The sequence below is a fragment of the Lacerta agilis genome, chromosome 1 (genome assembly GCF_009819535.1).
Source record: "Lacerta agilis isolate rLacAgi1 chromosome 1, rLacAgi1.pri, whole genome shotgun sequence".
Classification (NCBI taxonomy): Eukaryota; Metazoa; Chordata; class Lepidosauria; order Squamata; family Lacertidae; genus Lacerta; species Lacerta agilis.
In genome coordinates this window covers 5,511,611-5,534,529 of record NC_046312.1, presented here as the reverse complement: position 1 = coordinate 5,534,529, position 22,919 = coordinate 5,511,611, and the positions used below count along the sequence as shown (strand labels likewise).

Here is a 22,919-nt window from a genome sequence, read left to right as displayed (position 1 = left end):
GACGGGGACTGTAATATTTGAATCTGAGGCGAGCGGAGAGGCGGTTTGGGGGTCGACGCTGGAGGTGGTAGGTCGCGTTTGGTGAGTTGAGCGGGCGGCCGTGGGGAATGAGAAGGCCCCATAAATTGGGGGGGGGGTTGAGAGAAGGGGGTGGCGGGCCGGTCGCTCGGCGGTTCGTTCGTCGACTTATGAGTGGGGAAGCTTCGGTCGAACGCTAGTTCTCCTTCGCGGAGCGCATCTGCGGAACTCCCTGCCACAAGATAGCCGCCTATTTGGACGGCTTTCACAATGAGGGAAGATTCGCGGAGGCTGCTATCGCGGCTGCTCTCCACGAGCGCGCTGTCCTCTGAATGATCCCGGGATATTAGGTGGCCCGCGATGCCAGTCCTTCTCGGAGTAGACCCATTGGAGTCAATGGCCACGAAGGCTCTGCTCTGCCTCCACACCTGGGAGGCAGCAAATGCTTCTGGGTGCCGGTTGCTGGGAACCACAAGTGGGATTCCCAACTGGGGTTCCCGGTCGGCCACTGTGAGATCTGGATGCTGGGCCCCCTTTGGACTGATCCTGCAGCAGGGAACTTACTACTACTGTATGTGTTAAATTTGCAAACCACCCCTCATCCAAATATCTCAGGACATGGTTCCTGCTTGGTAGGGGGTTGGACTGGATGGCCCTTGTGGTCTCTTCCAACTCTATGATTCTCTGAGTAGGCAAACTAAAGCCCGGGGGCCGTATCTGGCCCAGTCGCCTTCTAAATCCAGCCCGCGGACGGTCCAGGAATCAGCGTGTTTTTTACATGAGTAGAATGTGTGATTTTATTTAAAATGAATCTCTGGATTATTTGTGGGGCATAGGAATTCGTTCATCTTTTTCTTTTCCAAAATATAGTCTGCCTCCCCCCCCAAGGTCTGAGGGACAGTGGACCGGCCCCTGCTGAAAAACAGTTGCTGACCCCTGTGTCAGGACGGTGTTTCATAGCATTGCATTCTTCCTGATTGCACATCCTCAAGTAGCCACTTGTTCTGCGTGCAGGGATATTGTAGCTTTCTCTTTTCGATTTACAGGGAATTGCAGGTGGGAAATGCTGCTTGGGGGATCCCCATTGGGGCGCCTGGTTGGCCCCTGTGAGAACAGGATGCTGGACTAGGCTCTTGTATATTGAGCTATACAAGAGTCCTATTGCAGGCAAAGCTAAAGGGGGGAATGGTCTGACAGCCTCATTTTTTAAAGTTTGCTTTGAACAAACTCAGTTGGTCTCTAAGGTGCTACTGGAAAGAATTTGCTGTTTTGTTTCGACTATGGCAGACCAACACGGCTACCCACCTGTAACTGATTCTTTGGTTTGTTAAAGGAGAAATCTGAGGGCTCCCTTGGACAAAAAAACAAGGGATTTTTTTTGCCAGAGCAAAACAGCAGCCAGTAGACTTGGTCTTTATTGAAGGCTGTCGCAACAGGACCTCCACCCGTCACAAGATGAAGCAAGATGGAAGGTCCCAAACAGGAAGAGACCCCAACTTTAATTAGTTACTAATCCCCCAAGTTACACCCCCAAACTGCATCATTACTACATCATGGATACATCAGAACATCACATATTGGGAGGGTCAGAGGAGGTAACCTGAGTATTCTGACAACTATGTCATCCCTCTTCAAACCCCTCCCAGACACAAACAAAAGAGTGTTCGTGATTTCCTTTTCCTGCCCTGCCCGGGCAGGGCTAATGGCCATCCTTTGACTTAGCCTGAGTCAAATCCATTTCCAGGTGGTGGGCCTATTGTGAATGAAATGTCCCATAGTCTGACAGATTTGGGTGGCTACATCCCCCTGTACGCTCAGGGGATTATGGCTGCCTTGTGAGCACACCAAGTCTCCCCCCCCTAAACAGTGGAACGGTTTAGATCTGATATACGGTTAATTTTATATGAATTTATAACAGAAACACTATAGAGAAAGAAATATTTTCACTCAAGTGTGTGTGTGTGTGTCAGTGTCATGCTTGTGGAACTAGGTGGTTTGGGGAAATTCCTGTAACAGGTTCTACTGCATAGTGTTAGTGTACGGTTTATGTCAGCATCGTGGTTAGGTCCTATAGACACACACATAGTACTTTAAAACAGTGTTTTGTTACAATACCATTTACTTATGTTTGCATCAAAGCATGGAGCTTGGCAATGTAAGTGAACTGGAAGGAAGTCCAAAAAACCTAAAGGGCAAGATCTTTGTCCTGGCAGCAGATGTGACAGACTTTGCTTTCCTCTCTTCTCCCTGCCAGCCCCATGAACATCCCACCCCAAACTGCTCCAGAGCGACTTCCAATTCTGCCTGCCAAGCAGATATTGGAGACACTTGGGAAGTGGGTAGCTGCACAGGGCAGGTCCTGTTTGCATTGGCAGAAGTTTGTTGTGCAAGTGTTGTTGTTTAGTCGTGTCCGACTCTTCGTGACCTCATGGACCAGAGCACGCCAGGCACTCCTGTCTTCCACTGCCTCCCACAGTTTGGTCAGACTCATGCTACTTGCTTCGAGAACACTGTCCAACCATCTCGTCCTCTGTCGTCCCCTTCTGCTTGTGCCCTCCATCTTTCCCAACATTAGGTTCTTTTCCAGGGAGTCTTCTCTTCTCATGAGGTGGCCAAAGTAGTTGTGCAAGTAGGGTGCCACAAAAGGGCGGGAATCCATAGCCTATAATCTTTCTCACTTTGCATCTAGAAAACAGCAGGATGGCTGCCGCTTTTGCTGCTCGGTACAAAAAGGACCTAAGTACGGAGGCCTTGAAGACAAAACTTGCCCACCGAAAGTCCATTTCCCAAAAGGAGAGCAGACACAAGGAATTTAATAAAGGCAGGAAGTTTGAACTCATTGATGTCAATGCACAGGCATCAAGAAATGGTGAGCCTTCACTGCTGGAGGAGTCAGGTGAAGGATACTTCCTAAGGAGCAGCACAAAGTCAAGTAAGTAAAGAGTTGCAACTCGTGTTTGACAAAACACTGATTTTTAGTGTCATTGTGGAGTTTCCTACATCACCAAAGTGAACGTGCTACAGAGGCCTATTAACGGAAACTGATAAATGACCAAGTTCAGGGGTCACCCACCCCAGAATTCCTAAGGCAGTCAAATGTTAATAGAGGTGAAAAGTGGGAGAGACGCATTTGCTGATGATAGTAGATTATTTATCAGAGTGGTTAAAACAAAAAGATTGCGAAGAGCTCCAAAAGGATCTCTTGGAAGTGGGTGAACAGGCAGTAAAATGGCAGGTCCAGTTCAATGTAAACAAGTGTAAATGATTCATGTAGTGGCAGATAATACTAATTTTGCATATTTGACCCTCTAGACCAGTGTTTTTCAACCACTGTTCCGCGGCACACTAGTGTGCCGCGAGATGTTGCCTGGTGTGCCGTGGGAAAAATTGAAAAATTACTTTATATATAGTCAATATAGGCACAGAGTTAATTTTTTTAACATTTTCTAATGGTGGTGTGCCTCGTGATTTTTTTCATGAAACAAGTGTGCCTTTGCCCAAAAAAGGTTGAAAAACACTGCTCTAGACTGACAATGAATGACCAGGAATGAGACCTTGGGGTAATAGTGGATAGGTAGATGAATATGGCTGTCTCTAATTTAGGTCCCTTTTGGAAGTAAATCATATTGAAATCCATGAGATGTTTGGATGTAAACACAGATGTGATTGAACTGCTAATTCCTCTGAAGTTATTCTGATGGGATCTAAGGTTATTTTTGCTTCCCATGTAGGCAAGAAATCAAGTGCTTCCCATGTAGGCCAGAAATCAAGTTCTTCAGCTAAGTCTCGCGAACAGGAGCGTTTGGAAATGCTGCAGCGTTACAAAGCTGAGAAAGAACTACGGAAGTTAAATGAGCAGAGAAAGCCCATATTTAAATGTGGGCAGTTCAAACCAGAGGCACCTGGCTTCCTTTTAAAACCGTCAAATATACCGGTGCTCAGCAAGCCAAAGGAGACGGTAACAAAAGCAGCAAGTGTGGTACGTGTACTTAACTCTCCTGTGTTTCTTTTCCTTGATGTTGGGTTGTCCTAGTTTGTCCAAACCAGAGTTGAATATTACGGTTTGAAATAGGTTCTGATTTTGGAGGGGTGGTGTGCCTTATGCGGACCAGAAAAAAAGGATTAGTGGTTAAGGAAGGAAGGGATCAGCTTGATTCACAATGGGCACTCCAGTAATTTATGTCTGTTATGTGTAATTGTGGTGCTGACAGTCAGTTGTGTTCCATTACTAAAATCAAGGGCATTCTGAGCAGGGGTTTGCCAGGGTAGCTTGTTTTGAATAAGATTGTCCCCTGAAGCAGGATAAGGGAAGTACATAAGTTCTCAATTCAAACACTCAAGCACTTCCATCAGGGGGGAAATAAGATACGCATGCAACCTTCTAATGTGACTTGGGCTGTGCACACATTACTGGCTTTAAGCACAAATTGGCCATTCTTTCAGTTTGAAAACATATTTTTTTAGGGGGAGGGGGAATGCATCAAAGCACAATATTTCAAAGGAAATGACAGGATAGATCTGGAGTGTGGCTAACATTGTGTGTATACCTCTTCCCAAAGTGGCAGTTTGAGCGCACTGGATGTAGGGTAAACGGTACTGTGTACACAGGTTTTCATCTCAGAGTAGATAAATGTACCCAGTAAGAACATGGTGTTTGCCCTGGTTTTCTGGTCATAGAGGTATGCTGATAGGTATGTTATAGAAAAATAGGGGGGTGGCTTTTGCTGCCCAACTCCCCAAGGTACTGAGTCCACTAAGTCCATAATCCATCAGAGACAAATGGATAGAGGCAGGATGCAGTGAAAGCAAGGCAAGTCTTGTTTATTTTTTTCTAACAAAGTTCCTCCCATCCTGGTAAGGAGGTAAGAGAGACCAAGAATAAAGTGTGCAGGAACCTTTAAAGACTTGAAATTGTCCAGCCCCTTCACTAGAGCCCACCCTAAAAGCACCATGCATACATCATAGAAGGTGGTGGTCTGTCCCAGAACTTTGAGAGTGTTGCTTCTTTCCTGTCTGCCAGGATACCCGATTATGGTCACTGATTTTGGACAGCCTGGCCATTCTTTCATATGGTTGGCTACTCTGGTTAGGAGGTGCAAATACAGTTTTTTTTTTTAAAAAAACTGTTACAAATTTAATAGGAAATGTGTGTTTCTGAGGGTGATGGATGCTTACTCTATCTGTTGGGTATTCCTAGGAAATGCGGTTAACAAGGTCAAAGGTGAAGAACCAATTGCAAGAACCAATCAGACCACCAGCTAGACCACCAACTAGACCACCGCAATCAGTGGTTTGTCTTTTTATTTTTTTACATGTGGTTTGAACAGAAAAATGAGCTGCTAGAACTATGGCAGCTTGGTAATAAACCAGGGGTAGGTAGTCTTTATTGTTGGTCTTGTTATTTATTTATTTCTGCATATGGGCTTAGGTTTGTGTGTTATGTGTTTGCAGCTTGAAATTAAGGGTCATGGCCAACTCAAAAGGTTTGTAGCTTTGCAAATGTTTTATGTTAATTTGAGCCCTTATAGAAATTTAATAGCAAAGTAAATCCTAATCTACCTATATATATGCAGCCAGAATATAGGCAAGTGGGCTTATTTGCTAGAATAGATGTAAGGTTCATATAACTGAGGCAATTGTCTCACCACAGGTTCTTATTTGGGAATTAAAGGAAGGCTCTGTAGAAGTAAAGGGATGGTAAACTGTGTGTGTCTCCCAGTAACACAGGTATGCAGTTATGAAACCCTGGCTCCATTTCTTTCCATAGAGACAGATCTACGTAGACAAACCTCCCAAAGAGAGAAAAGGTATGCATCACCATACTGCAGGATTGCCCCAAACCTTTTGGGACTGCTGTACATGTGAGTTTCTGGATAGCGTAGTGCTAAAGCACTGCTCCTGGAGCTCTTGAGTTCAGGTCTTCCATTGAACTCCTGGACATGTAAAGCAATGTGGCTGCAGTTGGAATTGGTTGCATTTGTTAATCGTATGAGTGTGACTCCCAACAGCCACGTACAGAAATCTCTTGGCTCCCACGGCAGGTCCTGTCCAGTTATCAGGTCTTCTGTGAATTAATGCCACGTACAGGCTCTGCTAAAACAGAGTGGGACTTGATTCTGAGTAGGTTGTGCTTACGCCCAGAATGTGAAATGTTTTAAAGAGTACACATCATCTTCCCCCCCCCTCTCCCCCATTTCAGGGGTGCAGCCTTCAACTTCCACAACTGCCACTAGAAGACCTACAAGGGCCACTGCTGCTGCTCTGACCAAAATACCACAGATATCTCGGCCCGCTGTGAGCACAGGTGAGTGAGGTAGCAAGTAGTTGTGGATTTAGGGAGTGAAATGTCAAGCAATCCATACAGCGACAACTTCTGCATTTTCTTCTTGGCCCAAATTGAACTTTCAACATGTTTCTTTCTCCAGGAACATAGGAAGCTGCCTCATACTGAGTCAGCCATTGGTCCATCTAGCTCAATATTCTGTACACTGACTGGAAGCAGCACTCTATAAGATTTCTTTAGACAAGGTTCTATCCCAGCCCTAACTGGAAATGCCAGGGATTAAACCTTGGACTTTTGGCGTGCAAAGCAGATGCTCTATCACTGAACCCTCCCCAAATATCTGGGATGTATCCCCACAGAAAGCGTTTGAGAAACTTCTCTGACTTGTCCTTCCTTGTTTTGATGAGCTTTTCAGAACCCTGCAGCTCTTCTTGTTTTAGGTATTCCATTGCAGAAAAAGGAAGCAAGTAAAAGCAAGCCACAGCAGAGGGAGGTCAAAAATGCAAAGGTAACAGTAAGTGTCTTGGCTTTTCCTAGTGTTTCACACACACTGCAACCTTAATATCAATAAACTCTACAGCCCTGTTTGTTAGATTGCTGTTATCAATATGTTGTGGGGGAAAGATTAAGAATCTTGATCAGGGTTCGGAACCAGGTGGCTCTCCATACGTCAGTGGACTTCACTTCCCATCAGCCAACATTTCCAATGTTCTCTGCTGTTCTAGTTCTCCTATCTGCATGCATATTTCTAGAAGTGTAACAATGATGGAAAGTGTGGGTGTGTGTGTGGGTGTGTGGGTGTGTGTATCACCCTTATAATGCCTTTGGGGTGACATGTTGTCTGCTCCTTACCGGCTGAGAAAAGTCTATATCATTCAAGAAAAACAAATAAACCTTTATGTCCTGTTACAGATGGTTTGTTTTTTTAAATGTCCTGTTACAGGTGTTGTGTGGCGTGAAAGAGAATCATTCAGTGGAGCCTCTGATCACCGAAATCACTTTGGCTACAGCCACAGAGCTGGAGAAAGAAAACGTGGAGAAAGAAAACCTTCCCGCCCCTATCATCCTGGCTCCTGCACCACAAAGGAGAGAGCGCTCATTTGCCCCTCAGAATTTTGTGTTCAAGCCTCTGGAGGGTTTGATGGCCTACAAAGTCAAGCCCATGTCACCTTCCAAGGCTGATGTATTCCTGTCGCCCAATCTTTGCTGGAGCCCTGCAGAGACCACCAGGTAATGGGCTACCATAGGGTCCTCTGATGAGATAAGGAGTTGCCCAAATGTTTTTGTGACCTCTCTCTGACCTCTGCAAAAATTGTCCTTTTTAGAAATAAAAAAATGATACTTCCAGCTCCTGAAGGTTTTACCATGAATTACTGTGGCCTTTATCCCCAAAGACATTAGCCACTCTTGATGTGCATCATTTGATAGAGCCATGAGATCTGGGAAGTTCTTTAATAGAGTTGGCACCTTGATCCAGGCCAGTACAGTGGTACCTCATGTGGCGAATGGGATCTGTTCTGGAGCCCCGTTCGCAACATGAGCAGAACGCAACCTGCAGCGCCGCTTCTGTGCACGTGTGGGTTGTGATTCGGTGCTTCTGCGCGTGATGTCATTTCGTGCGTCTGTGCATGCGTGAACCGCCAAACCCGGAAGTAACCTGTTCTGGTACTTCCAGATTCGGTGCATTCGTAACCAGTGCCAAATGCAACCCACAGCGGCTGCAACACAAGGTATGACTGTATTATGAAGGCTCAGATCCAGTGTTCAGATTTCCTGAGTGATCTGAATATTTGCAAACCTGACTTCATTAAAAATACCAGTGGAAATCTGCCTACTGTTTGTTTTGAAGTAGCTGTGGCAAATGAGTGCACTGCCTTGACCCAGTCAAAAAATGCCATGTAAAAGAAGGTCAACCCCCCCCCCCCGGGCCATTCCTTCCCTTGCAGGAGAGTTTCTGTGCTATGTCATTAATGGAACTTAAACTGCCTAAATGCTGTAATGTCCTGTCTATTCCGATGCTTGCCATATAATAATAATAAATTAATTATTATTTATACTCCACCCACCTGGCTGGGTTTCCCCAGCCACTCTAGGCGGCTTCCAACAAAAGATTAAAAATACATTGAAACATACATGTAAAACATAATGCCAAGTAAATTATTATTCTTCCTAGCAAAGTCCCTGGAGAAGGTGCTCTGGAAGCTTTGCCACAGGACTGTGGGCTTAAACAGAAGGTCTCTAGCCCAGGAGTGACAAAGGCAGATCTTCAGGAACATCCATCTGTACTTGAATTTCCAGATGCTAACACAGGTGTGTCTTGGGGGGGGGGCGGAGAGCGCTTTTGTGGCATAGTTACCAACTTTCAGCCAAAAGTCCCATATTCCACTTTGAACTCACAACTGGTCCTAGTCAAGTTGCCCTTCTCCCAGCCCCTTCACCTGCAGTGGCAATCTGCCTTACAGGTTTGTTGTAAGGCTTTCCTAAGCTATCGATCTGTTCATATGGAATATGTATCCTGCTTCATAGCCCCACAAGGCTTTCAAAGCAGCTAATGAAAGTTTCAAATTTAGGAACAGGAATTGCATGTTGTTCGTGTGATGTCCACCCGAAATACTTCAAATATTGTAAGACACAATTAAAATGCTAAACCTGATTTTAAGATTGTGCCATTTAGTGGTCTGAAGCTCAAGCTGATTTATCATTGCGGCTGAGACTGGAGAGTGATACAGTCTTGAACTGTAAGCCGTTGCAACTTCCTGTATCCTCCAATAGCACCTATATTATGGTTTTATGGATATACAGTATAAGTTTAAACTTGGTAAGTCGTCAAAAGCTAGACAATTAGTTCAACCAGGAGGACTGACAGAGTTATATTGCGGCATGATGTTTTTCTGTACTTTTTACAGAGTTCTGCAGTTTACTCTGTAAAAATATCCTTCATCTTTCAGAATGTGTAACTAAAGAAACAATGGATGCTGCTCCCTTTGAAAAGCAGATCAATCCACAGAAAGTGGATCTGCCAGCAAGCGATTCATCTGACCCAGCAGGAGAGCCCCAACACAATGTGCCCTATTTCAGGTTTGTACAAAAGGGCAGAGGGGTCCAGACTGATACACTTGGGAGCGTGACTGAAGGGAACACTGGCTGATGGAACACTCTCTTGATGCGTAGTCCCTCTGCTTTGTATGAGAGTCACTTTGCCATCAAAGTAACTGCAGAACCAAATGCTTGACCCAGTAACAGACACTTTAGTTAGCTGCCCTCTTCCCTTTGAGCTGTAGTGTCTCTAAAGCTCCTTTTTAGCCCATTAATCTGGCACACTTTCCCTCTCAGCTCAGAGCCCATTGACACCTCAAACACATCTGAACTCTTAAATGGAGGGGTTGGCTCGGTTGGCATTAGGAAAGCCCTCCACAGATGTTTTGCGACTTAATAGAACAGCATGAGAACTTATTAACCATCCAAGGAGTTTACCTCTCTTCCAGATTTATCATTATTATTTCTCTCAAACCATTTTATGCTGTCCGTCGTTAGTGCAATACTCAATATATGCAGCAATATCTATAACTGAATTAAATGCATCGTCATACTAACGGGGCCTCAAATGGTAAATAGGTTTTTGCGGACCATTTTATCCTCACAACAACCATGTACGGTCGGTTAGGCTGAGAGACCAAGGTCATGTGTGTTGCACTGGATGGTTGGTTGGTTGGGCCAGGGCCTGGCAAGACTGGGCTCAGATCCTTACCTGGACGCACAACTCCCTGAATGACTTCAAGGCAGTCACCCCCTTTCAGTGAAACCTCCAACGCAGGGCACATTGTAAGGAAGAAGCGGGGAACCCCTAGGGATGCCACCTGAAGCTGCTGCTGAAGGGTGGAGTGCAAATGCAAATTATTTTAAAGGGCTGGGGATTGGAGCAAGGTTTGCGTGATGCGGGTGGTGCTGTGGCCTAGGGCTTGCCAGTCGGAAGGTCGGCAGTTTGAATCCCTGCAACGGGGTGAGCTCCCGTAGCTTGGTCCCAGCTCCTGCCCACCTAGCAGTTTGAAAGCACGTCAAAGTGCAAGTAGATAAAGAGGTACTGCTCTGGCGGGAAGGTAAAGAGCGTTTCCGTGCGCTGCTCTGGTTCGCCAGAAGCAGCTTAGTCATGCTGGCCACATGACCCGGAAGCTGCCTGTGGACAAACACCAGCTCCCTATAGAGCGAGATGAGCGCCGCAACCCCAGAGTCATCTGCGACTGGACCTTACGGTCCGGGATACCTTTACCTTGCCCGAAGCCCACCCTGTCTCCAGTATTGCCAAGTACTCATTCTGTCTATGTGCTTTTTTAAAGGAACCTGCTTCGGTGCGAGGCAGAGAGACTGGCATCGCATTGCCTTGAGTGGGATGGAGCAGCTGAGGCAGATATTCCAGAGGATGGTAAGCGAAGAAGCTGAAGGAGGAGTTGCAAAATTGCTGTCCTGGATGGGGCAGTTTACTCGAGTCTGTCATCCTGAGTGGGTTTGGCTTTGACACTCCCAAGCTACACAAGCGAGATTTGTAAGAATTAGGCTTCTTAAATGTCTCGTCAAACACTTTACGTACATAAGCCCTATGCGGCTTAGGACCCTCATACTTACGGGACTGCCTCTCCTGGTATGCCCACAGAGGGCCTTAAGGTCGACAAATAACAATAGTTTAAGGGTCCCAGGCCCAAAAGAAGCCAGATTATCCTCCACCAGGGCCAGGGCTTTTTCAGTGTTGGCTCCGACCTGGTGGAATACTCTGTCCCACGAGACTAGGGCCCTGCGGGACCTGACCTCCTTCCGCGGGGCCTGTAAGACAGAGTTATTCCGCCTGGCCTTTAATCTAGCCTGATCCCCTTTTCCTTTTCCCCTTCCCTTTTTTTCTGAAGAAACCCTTCTGGGTCCCCACATTAAAATTCCTCCCTGGTCTCCCTACTGGCCTAGCATGACTAACCTCGCCAGTTAGCCCTGGGGATCCCACTGATGTTTGTTTTTTATGCTGCTTTTTAGTTGTTTTTTAAGTTGTTTTAATCATTGTTTTATATTTGTTGTTAGCCGCCCTGAGCCCGGTCTTTGGATTGGGAATGGTGGGGTAGAAATAAAAACTTATTCTTCTTAGTATTATTATTATTATTATTATTATTATTATTATTATTATTAAATATTCCTTTCTACAGCCAAAGATCTTGTCCGTACCACTGTTGGGCAAACCAGGCTGCTGATAGCAGAGAGATTCAAGCAGTTTGAAGGGCTGGTGGATAACTGTGAGTTCAGACGCGGAGAAAAGGAAACAACCTGTGATGATCTGGATGGATTCTGGGATATGGTGAACTTCCAAGTAAGATTTCTGTTTTTTTAAAAGTTTGTCTCATATTCAGGTGGTTCTTCAAGAGCGCATTGTCACCCCACAACTTCAATACAGGACGCTTATCCTTCCCACTTGCATTGTGTGCAAATCAGCTTTGGGAAGCTGTTTCATGATTTCTGCAGGTTTAGCCCCTTTGCTTTTTACCCTGTGAGTTTCTTGGGCATTTAGGGCGTCAAAGAGAGCAGCCAAGTGAAGTTTTAAATTTAAGTCACTTGGGGACCTTTTAAGTAACAAGCAACATTAATCAGTTTAATAAATAATGCTAATTGAGCTGGTTAGTCCTGCAGTTGTTGTTTGTTTCTCATTGCTTTTGGTTTTCTGAATATAGGTAGAAGACGTAAAGAAAAAATTTGAGAACTTGAGGAAGCTCCAGGAGAATAGATGGCAAATGGCAGATGATGTCCAGGCCAAGAGACCCCTCAAGGTATGAGAGGCTTCTGTAATTCTGCTCTTGGGTTGTCAATCTAACATGATTAGCAAAAGACAGACTTTCCCAAAGCTTTCACAGGAGGTTGCCACCCCCCCCCCCACACACAAATACTTCTCTCACTTTTCGGAGTAGATCTTGACTAGGCCTCCAGGCAGGAAACCAGTCTTTTCTCTCTAGGGTAACTGTCACCTAGCCTCAGCAGCTGCAACTGAAACAATCACAGACTGCACTCACATTGCTGACCCATGTATCGTTTGTGCTGTATTTTGGTTTGTAAGCTCATTGGGGTTCATCTTTTTGTTTCGTCCAACCAAAAAGTGGTCCATGCCATCCCCCATCCTCACCCATCATCCTCTTGCTGACTGACTTGGCACGGTGGGAGACTGGGCACTCTGACTGGGGTCGGGAGGGGGAGCCCTGTGCGGTTCTTTGAATTTGCGCACACATGGAGTTCAAATAGCAGAAGGTGCCAGAGAGATGCTTGCTAAGAGTGATCTGTAAGACTTGCAACCTCCAGGTCATGGCCTTTGGCAATCCCCCTGCTCTCAGTATGTGTTGGTGGTAATAATAACACTGGTCAGACTTTCAGGGAAATCGGAGATAATGTGAAGTACATTGATTGCTTGAAATGTGTTCTGGAGAAGTAAATCAAAGAGTGCCTTGAGGAGAAAAAGTCAGGGTTCCATCTGCACACTTTTAGCTGTGATTCCTCCATTGCAGGGGGTTGGACTAGATGACACTTGGGGTCCCTTCCAACAATTATGTTAATCTAACCAGCGATTTTGCTGTTTCTGTAGTGAGTTGAGTCCATGTCATTCTATAGTTCACCACTTTTGTTGTTCAGTCGTGTCCGACCCCATGGACCAGAGCACGCCTATCTTTCACTGCCTCCTGCAGTTTGGTCAGACTCATGCTAGTCGCTTCGAGAACACTGTCCAACCATCTCATCCTCTGTCGTCCCCTTCTCCTTGTGCCCTCCGTCTTTCCCAACATCAGGGTCTTTTCCAGGGAGTCTTCTCTTCCCATGAGGTGGCCAAAGTACTGGAGCCTCAACTTCAGGATCTGCCCTTCCAGTGAGCACTCAGGGCTGATTTCCTTCAGAATGGATAGGTTTGATCTTCTTGCAGTCCATGGGTCTTCTCCAGCACCATAATTCAAAAGCATCAATTCTTCAGCGATCAGTCTTCTTTATGGTCTAGCTCTCACTTCCATACATTCAGCACTAGAGGGCTCTATATCCCAGTGGAACTTTTGTCAACATGGGGGCCCTGCAAATGTTTTGGAACTACAACTCCCATCAGCCCCTGTCAGCACAGCTGGGCTGGCACAGGCTAATGGGAGTTGTAGTCCAAAACATTTGGAGGGCCTCCAGTTGGTGAAGGTTGGTCTCACAGGATAATAAGCCAGCTGTATTTGGCTAGCCCTTAAGTTACTGTGCCAGCTAGTTCCAAAGTTTGCAATCATTGTAAGTTTGCAGGACTTAAGCTGCAACCATTACTGAAAACGCCAGGTCTGGAGGCAGCAGATTGTAGCAACTATTGCCTGGCCACAAATTCTTCCTTTTTGTGGTAGTTAATTGAGAGGGTTGTGGCAGAGCAACTATAGAGATTCCCGGATGAGCCTGATTTTCTGGATCCATGCCAGTCTGGTTTCAAGCTTCGGCTGAGATTTGAATTGGCACTTCCCTGGCTGCTGTGGTAGGCTTGGGGAACCTTTAGTCCTCCAGGTGTTGCTTAAATTCATCTCCCACTAGCCCAAGCAAGCATGACAGGGGTGCTGGTAATTTATCAACATCCGGAAGGCTGAAGGGTCCTGCACTGTGCCAGTTTTCTGTCTGAGCTCTTAGAAGGTGTCGGAGAGAGGGGAGAAAATGCTGTCCTGCCTTTGTCTTTCAGAAGAAGACAGCCCCTCAAAGGGCAACCAAAGCAGGGGGTGGCTCTGTTGAAAGGAGAGCAGCCCGAAGGCGCCTTGCAGCGATAAAGGCAGCCATGAAGAACAAGATGAAAGCAGAAGGGCTAATGGTGGAGGCTGCAGGTCAAGAAACCCCAAAGGAAGTGGAAAAAGTGACGTTTGATGGAGGGTTTTTCAAAATTGAATCACCCAGGCCCTTCCCAGGTCAGTGTTGGAGCAGTTCCTTTTGTGGGTGAATTTGGGCGTGAAGGGGAAACTTCTTTGCTGCAGAGGGCAAAGAAGTCTAGTGCGCTTCTAGTGAGCGTGCCTTACTCATTTTAGTTATTGGGAATGAGGAGCATGGAGTTGATGGTGAAGCAGGTCTCTCTTTAGAAAAGGAATAGTAGGTAGGGGAACCATGAATTTATCTCCCCACCCCCGACCCCAGACCAAATGTTTTGGTTATACATACTGTGAGCTAGGAGGCAGTGTGTGTGCTTCCTGTTTTCCATAGACATACACACCCACCACACAGCACAAAGGTTTATTGAAAAAACTCCAAAAGTGAAAAGACTCAGTTCCTTGGCTTAAGACCTCTCTGTTAATTGGGCCCCATAGCAAGTGAAGATTTCACTCTGTACCTGTTAAAGTTTCTAGCTCACTTTCCAGGGCAGTTACATACAAAGGATATTCTTCAGTAATCCCATTGAGAAGTTTTCAGGGTATGAATGGTGGAAGCCAGCTCCTAGTTTTCTGAGTGGACGCAGCTGGCACACCAGTCCAAACAGGAAGAGAGTCTGGAGCCAATCTTCCGCCATCCCCTATGTTAGATTTAAGCAGCTTCTATATGTTTCAGGTCAGGACATGAGGCAATTCTGAAGAATTCAGATTTTTCTATTGACATGCATGACATCCTAATGGAGTATCCATTGATTTATTCCTCCTCTCTCCACTGCACAGGCAGGACTCCTCAATCTACAAGCAGGACTTCCAGGCGGATGACTCCAAGATCTGCCAACAGGGCCCTGCTTCAGAGCTGTGCAGACACCTGTGTTGTAACCTGTGTAGGCACACCAACCGCGTCCAGTGCCATTCCTCCTCTTTTGGATCTGAGTGCAGTGTTGGAGCCTGCCAGAACTGACCTCCGCTGCATTTCTGAACAATGGTATGCAGTTGGCCTGAATGTGAGCCCTTTTCGGCTGGTGCAGAAATGACTGTCTGTGTTAATGAGATCCAGATGAATCGCCTCGTCAGTGGCTATTTCCAGATCGAACTAAAAGTCCATTTTGTTCGGGGTGAGGAATCTGTGGACCTCCAGATATGGCTGGCCTACAGGGACACAGATGTTGCTGTGGGTTAAACCACTGAGCCTAGAGCTTGCCGATCAGAAGGTTGGCAGTTAATAATAATAATAATAATAATAATTTGTACCCTGCCCATCTGGCTGGATTTCCCCAGCCACTCTGGGTGGCTTCCCCCCCCCCCCAAAAAAAATCAAATACATTAAAGTATCACACATTAAAAGCTTCCCTAAACAGGGCTGCCTTCAGGTGTCCTCTAAATGTCTGGTAGTTGTCTATCTCCTTGACATTTGAAGGGAGGGAGTTCCACAGGGCAGGCGCCACTACTGAGAAGTCCCTCTGCCTGGTTCCCTGTAGCTTTGCTTCTCGCAGTGAGGGAACCGCCAGAAGGCCCTCGGTGTTGGATCTCAGTGTCCGGGCTGAATGATGGGGGTGGAGACGCTCCTTCAGGTATACAGGACCGAGGCCGTTTAGGGCTTTAAAGGTCAGCACCAACACTTTGAATTGTGCTCGGAAACGTACTGGGAGCCAATGTAGATCTCTCAGGACCGGTATTATGTGGTCCCGGCAGCCACTCCCAGTCACCAGTCTAGCTGCCGCATTCTGGATTAATTGCAGTTTCCGGGTCACCTTCAAAGGTAGCCCCACATAGAGCGCATTGCAGTAGTCCAAGCGGGAGATAACCAGAGCATGCACCACTCTGGTGAGACAGTCAGCGGGCAGGTAGGGTCTCAGCCTGCGTACCCCGCGTTTGAATCCCCGCAACGGGGTGAGCTACCATTGCTCAGTCCCAGCTCCTGCCCATCTAGCAGTTTGAAAGCACGTCAAAGTGCAAGTAGATAAATAGGTACCGCTCTGGCGGGAAGGTAAAGGGCATTTCCGTGCACTACTCTGGTTCGCCAGAAGCGGCTTAGTCATGTTAGCCACATGACCCGGAAGCTGTACGCCGGCTCCCTCGGCCAATAAAGTGAGATGAGCACCACAACCCCAGAGTCATCCGCGACTGGACCTAATGGTCAGGGGTCCCTTTACCTTTACAGCTCCCACCAGTGTGATCAACAGTCAGGAATGGTGGGAATTGTAGTCCAGCATCATTTGGCCACAGCCTCCCCCTTCCCTGGACAAGGAAAACACCGTGATTTGCATAGTAAACGGCTAAAATTATTTTGGGTGTTCACACACACAGCATGAAACAGGCCCGCTTTCCATTTGTCCCCACCACAGTTATTCTGTCTTGGTGAATAGAGGCTCCATTCAGCCCATAAGGCTTATCTAGGCTGGTGCTGTTGAGCAGGTTAGTTGCAGCTGCTGGGTGGGATCCACACTGAGCTAGAAGATTGGAACACAAAAGCTGAAACCTTCCAGATGATTGGTTGTATGACTTGGAGTTGAATTGTCATTGGAAGCTGTTAATTTTAACTCGTGCTGAAAATGCCTTCGCGGAGAGCACAGCTGAAAAACTCACTGCCTTCTTCTCCCATCTCAGTTCCCTCCAGCAAAAATGCACGACCCAATTTTTGTTGTTCGCAGATACAGCTCTGTCACCTCGGTCTCTTCCAGTGCTGAGCACAGCATCGTGATATTTTGTTCCAGCTGTAGGAAAGATGCAGTTGGGGCAGGGGGGGATCCTGCTGCTGGCATATTTGCCTGGGAGAATCAGCTGTTCATTTCAGACAAGTGCTTCTCTGCTAATTCACGCTATAAACTTTGCCCTTGTAATTGTTCGTCCAGTATCTTGGACGTAAACTGAGAGGGAGAATTTGGGCTGCCCTTGTCAGCTGTCATTCACTCCCCAAGATGAACGTTTTAAAAACCTAACATGCAAGTTCCTGACTGATCATGAACACGTGTGGTCTCCCCTCCACCCCCCAGTGACATCCAAGCTGCAGAGGAACCCTGTGCTACAGCAGAAGACGTGGCGAAAGAAGCTGCTGTAAGTTGTATCGTCTGTGTTGAATGTGTGCCTGTCTTGAAAGTTCAGAACGGCCCCCTTCTCATTCTGCTCCTTGAAATCTATCTTTCTTCCCTCCTGAACTCTTAGGATGTACAAACAGCCACTTGTGACAGCGGATCACCCTTGTGTGATATGGATGACTTGATTTCCACCGATTCTCAGGGCCTGGAAGGTTGCATTGATAAAATGGAAGTCCCAGAAGCGGCAGAAGAGGTGAAACAGACCATTGCAGATCTGGGCGAACAGGATGTCCTTTCATGGAGTCCCAAGGAGGATTCCCAGCCTGAAGGAACTTGCTCCCAGGATGAAGAGCTGCCCACTCCAGAGTGTCAAACAGGTAGATTTCCATCGGGCTTTTTAGGCAGCTGGGTGGAGAACTTCTCTAGCTGAGATCCATGTATTATTCTGTGATTGCATGAACAATTCAGAATTTGAATTCAAGGAGCTGCCTGTATCTCACTCACCACATTGTGTTTTTGGCGCACTTTAAAGACTAACAAACGCATTGTGGCATAATCTTCTATGGAGGTTACAGCCTGCGTGATCAGCTGCTTTCAGCTGTAGATGGAGTGAGGAATTCAGCACAGGGCTGTAACAAATGCTGTTCTGGAGGCTCTCCTAACCCCCCCTGAGCCAATATGGGGGCCCATGGGAGACAAGGGGGAACCCCAGTTGCTCTAGACCTTGCAAGGGCTAGCAGGGTTTGTCAAATCTGGCCCAGAACCTTTAGGCTGACACCCCAGGCTTGTTTTTCAGGAAAAGGAAGTCTCATTGTGAACAATGTGGCAGACTTACAAGTTAACGTGTTAAGCATTGGGGGTGGGTGTCTCGTTGCTCCTATATTCTCGACCTGCTGACACTTCCTTGTGTTTGACTACTATATCTTGAAGTGAAGATACAGTAGGAGATACTATATCTTGAAGTGAAGATACCTTGGGTTGCGCGTTTTCAGGATACGAATGCGCTGAACCCGGAAGTACTGGAACACGTTACTTCCGGGTTTTGGCGCATGTGCAGAAGCGCTGAATTGCGCCACGGGTTGCGAACGCACCTCCCGCACGGATCGCATTCGCAACCCGAGTTTCCACTCTATTTCCTGTTTGTTGCAGGCAATTCCCCATTTGTGCAGGGGATGCATTCCGAGTCATTATGCACTTGCGTGAAATTGCATATAATCAGAACACCCGTTGGAAAAGCCTCCAAGCACTGTGTTCTGCCCCCCTTGCTGATGTTTCTGCGTCACCTCTAGGTTCAGCGCTGTGCGCATGTGCGGTTGCGCACATATCAAACATGCCCCCAACGGTCACTGCCTGTACTGGTTTTGAGATGGGACAGCAGTGAGTCCCTATTGTCATTCATGAACGATAGGTACTTGGTAACGAGATGTGTATCCTCAAACCTTATTGACACAGCCCACTAGAAACCCTCTCCTACATATTATTGAACCAGACCTAAGTTACGTCAAAAATCCCACTGGAAATACATCCTTATTTTGCAGGTTCTCTTCTCGGTGACTTCTCCTGCAATGGTGCAGTGCTTGAACTCCAGGTATGTTTGTTTGAAAAGGAGCTAATTGGGTTGGGTGGACTTCTAAAGACTAGCAACTGTAACATTTCTCCAATTACTGTGACGAATCTGCTGCCATGGTTTCCTGTTAAATATATATACCATATTTTTCTGTGTATAACACTCCCCCCTATTTTGGGGGACTCAAATTTATGAAAATGGGGGAAGATGACCCCTGTGTATAAGATGACGCCCATTTAAAAAAAATTCTTTTAGAGTAAAAAAAACCTAGTCTTATACACGGAAAAGTATGGTATTTGTTGGGGGGGGTGGATTAAGGTAAAGGTAAAGGGACCCCTAACCATCAGGTCCAGTGGTGTCCGACTCTGGGATTGCGGCACTCATCTCACTATAGGCCGAGGGAGCCGGCGTTTGTCCGCAGACAGATTCCGGGTCATGTGGCCATGTAGCCCTAGACTCTGTGGTTTAACCCACAACGCCACCTGGGTCCCCAGTCTTATACACGGAAAAGTATGGTATATGTTGGGGGGGAGGTGGGATTAGAAAAGACCAAAAATGCCAAGTTCACTCCAGGAATTGCACCCCCTGAACAAATGTGCATAATGCAGATTATGATGCACCATAAGGAGGCTGCATCAAGTTGCAAAGGACTCCAACTGTCTGGTGCAATAAAGTCAGGTTTATGTCAAGAAGCCATTTCTCTTTCAACCCCCCCCCCCCAAAAAAAAATATCCTAAGAAATCAGTAACAATTTGACATAGATTATTAGGAAAGAGCAGCCGTGGGCTCATCGGAGCAACTGAACATGAATACGTCTCCTCACCGGATCCTTTTCTCAGAGTGAAAATTTCTCTGGATGGCATTCTGTCCAACTTCTTGACTCTTTATTTGAAAAGCACTTGACAGCTTCATGAGGACAAATGGCCAGGTCCCTGCCCCAAAGCAGCCTACAATCTAAATTCAACAATAGGGGCTGGCTTCAGTTTCCCCCACATTGCGATTTTTGCATAGCGCGTGCATGCACACACGATTCACAATATATTGCCAGGTCAAAAGTTATGAAACCAATACCAAGATATGGACTTCAAACCATTTTTGTACGATACAGTGATAAATATCGCTCAGCCTTTTGGATCCCTTCATTACTTTGGCTGATCAAAAGCCTAGGGGAAAAGTTAGGGCAACTTAACTTTTCTTAAGGTTGGGCAATAAGGCAATTCAGCTTATTCTGCTTATGACAAGCAACTGTTTACGATAACTACATATCTGTCAGATGGTATCTCTAAATTCGGTGGGAGGATCCTTGATCTCCCTTTTAGGCTGTTTGCTGCGCCAACTGGTTAGGTCAGTTTTTCTAGAGCCCTGCAGGCAGTTGCTGTTAAGCAAGAAGCCTCTGAGTCACTTCTGCTAAGGAAGCAGTTCATTGCATGCATGCATCCAAGTGTGAAGTGTGTGTAAGGCACCCAGCAATGAAAACAGCTTGGATGCTGTTTTTGAAAGCACCTGTCCATCTTTTATCACTTGGCTATTATTGAGAGGAGGCAGATTAATGTATATTCTATCTTGAAATAAGAGGGGAAGTGCAGGTCATAGAATTATAGAGTTGGAAACTCTGGATAACCCCTTGCAGTGTAGGAATCACAGTTGAAGAATCAGGTGACCATCCAGCCTCTGCTTAAAAACTTCGAATGATGGAGAGCCCATCACTTTCCGAGAGAGTCCATTATGCTGTCAAGCTGCTTTTGCTGCCATAAAGTTTCTTCCTAAAGCAGGAGAACAGATTTCTAGCCTGCTTCCAAATGTTTGAATTTTTCAGCAGTGTGCAACATGCACCTGATTTCCATGGACATGATTTATTTACTGTTTTCCTGTCTGTATATTGATTTGTAATCAAACAGTCTCTAATAAAAAGATTAATCTGTCATTGCCAAGATAATGGATGGGAGGGACCTGGAACCTGAGGCTTAAGTGGCCAAGTTGTCTTGGAGAATACAGCCTTAGTGAAGGGAGGGGAAACACTAAATGCCTGTCTTTTGGGAAGTTTTCATTTGCTGGAAATGTCCCCCCCCCAATTCCTTCACCAATTTATCTATCTAGGAATAAGCACTCTGCAACAATGAGATGCAGAAGGTTGCTTGCTTGTCCTTCCAAAAAGAAAAACAAACAAACATTAGACACGATGCCAAAGTTTGCTGCGAAATTGCAGACATGCATCTCTGATTCTAATTATCTCTGCAAGTAAAGAACCTCATAGCACAGATCCTTAATAAAATACATCTTGTGAAGGACGCTTGGATGAAGATCTCCGCGTGAGATGGTGGTAGACCTCAGGAAGTATTTCAAGAGGGCTAGGTAGGATTATGGTGGCTACCAGAAGCCCCACCGCAACCTCCCCCCAATTGCCTGAAAACTGGCAGCAAGTAAGTCTTCTCCAAAAGCTCTCCTCTGCCATCAAGAAAAAATGGGAAACTTGGGTATGGTTTTAAGAGACAGGCGAGGTCCTAAAGATTCTAACCATGCAGAGGACTAGCGGGTAGTTTTCTGGTCCCTTAACCTTCCTTATTTGTTCCCACAGCCCAGCCTGGATGGCAGCCTTTTGGTTACTCCAAGGAACCAGGCGGAGAAATTTGTGGCCAACCCAAGCAACGACCTCATTGTTTTCTCTCCCCTTACTTAATCAGAAGGGGCAGACTAAGTTTGATTTTTATTTACAAACCAGGGTGGGTGGGGGAAGTGGGAAAAAGGAAATTTACTGTGGTTTTTACTATGTTTTTAAGTACTCCTATTAAATGTTTATTAAAGTTTGGTCTGTCTCTTCTGCGTTGCCTTTCGGTATCATCTGTGTGGGTTCTTTAACATCTTTGCTCACCCATTGTAGCCTTTTGCAGACCTTTCCCTCCCATAATGCCCCTTCCCTCCCATAATCAACTATGATCCAGAACTGTTTTGGGGGAAATCTGTTTCAGCTCAGACCTGTCCTGTATTGCAACAAGCTGGGTGTGGTGTATTCTGTGCTGTACACAGCGGTGGGAAAAGAACAAAAACAAAACGCCTCTGGCTAATCTGGGCCAGGAAAATTTGAATGCTGTGACCTGCACCATTCATGGGAATAAGAAAGCTCTGTCGGGGGTTGTTTTTTAACCTAGTTTATGCTGCGATTTGCCAGATTCGGTTGGAGGACATTATGTTCACAGGATTATGCCTTCCTCTGCCTTTCACCTCTACTTCCAGGGAGGAAGATAACTTCCTCTTACAGAACCATGAGAGAGGCTGGAAAATGAGCCCTGTTGGAGCAGGCCAGTGGCCCATCCCCTGGGCCACTGTTTCCCAAATTTTGGTACACATACACCTGGGAGTCCACGAAAGGGTACACAGCAGAATTTTCTCTAGTCCAAATAAAAGCAGTATTAAAACTACCCTTGTTTGGGTTTGTTTGTTTTTTTGCCCAAGGTATGCCAGTAAGACTGGACGCTGTTGGGGCTAGGTGATTATGTTATTAACTGCCCTGGGATTCTACGGATGAAAGGCTGTACACAAATTTAATAAGCGTAATAATCCATCACCTCCTGGCAAATAGAAGGGGAAGAAATGGAGGCAGCGAAAGATTTTGCTTTCTTCGGCTCCATGATCACTGCAGATGGTGACAGCAGTCACGAAATTAAAAGACTCCTGCTTCTTGGGAGGAAAGCAATGACAAACCTAGACAGCATCTTAAAAAGCAGAGACATCACCTTGCCGACAAAGGTCCGTATAGCTAAAGCTATGGTTTTCCCAGTAGTGATGTGTGGAAGTGAGAGCTGGACCATAAAGAAGGTTGATCGCCGTAGAATTGATGCTTTTGAATTATGGTGCTGGAGGAGTCTCTTGAGAGTCCCATGGACTACAAGAAGATCAAACCTATCCATTCTTAAGGAAATCAGCCCTGAGTGCTCACTGGAAGGACAGATCCTGAAGCTGAGGCTCCAGTACTTTGGCCACCTCATGAGAAGACTCCCTAGAAAAGACCCTGATGTTGGGAAAGATGGAGGACACAAGGAGAAGGGGACGACAGAGGATGAGATGGTTGGACAGTGTTCTCGAAGCGACTAGCATGAGTTTGGCCAAACTGCGGGAGGCAGTGAAAGATTGGCATGCTCTGGTCC

General features: G+C 46.2%; 1 protein-coding gene and 1 non-coding gene across 2 annotated transcripts; both read left to right on the top strand.

Annotated features, from left to right (window-relative positions):
• Positions 1–21,462, top strand: DLGAP5 (DLG associated protein 5). The gene is made up of 19 exons (XM_033172582.1): positions 1–81; positions 2,708–2,950; positions 3,750–3,997; positions 5,216–5,308; positions 5,786–5,825; positions 6,218–6,322; positions 6,742–6,809; positions 7,245–7,531; positions 8,475–8,611; positions 9,250–9,379; positions 10,636–10,721; positions 11,485–11,645; positions 12,004–12,099; positions 14,001–14,220; positions 14,956–15,160; positions 17,169–17,229; positions 17,338–17,587; positions 18,749–18,798; positions 21,353–21,462. The coding sequence occupies exons 2-19, from the start codon at positions 2,719–2,721 to the stop codon at positions 21,452–21,454; spliced, it is 2,571 nt and encodes an 856-aa protein (XP_033028473.1). The 5' UTR covers positions 1–81; positions 2,708–2,718; the 3' UTR covers positions 21,455–21,462.
• LOC117061566 lies at positions 5,970–6,104 on the top strand. The gene has a single exon (XR_004428098.1).
• Positions 21,463–22,919: the final 1,457 nt, after the last annotated feature.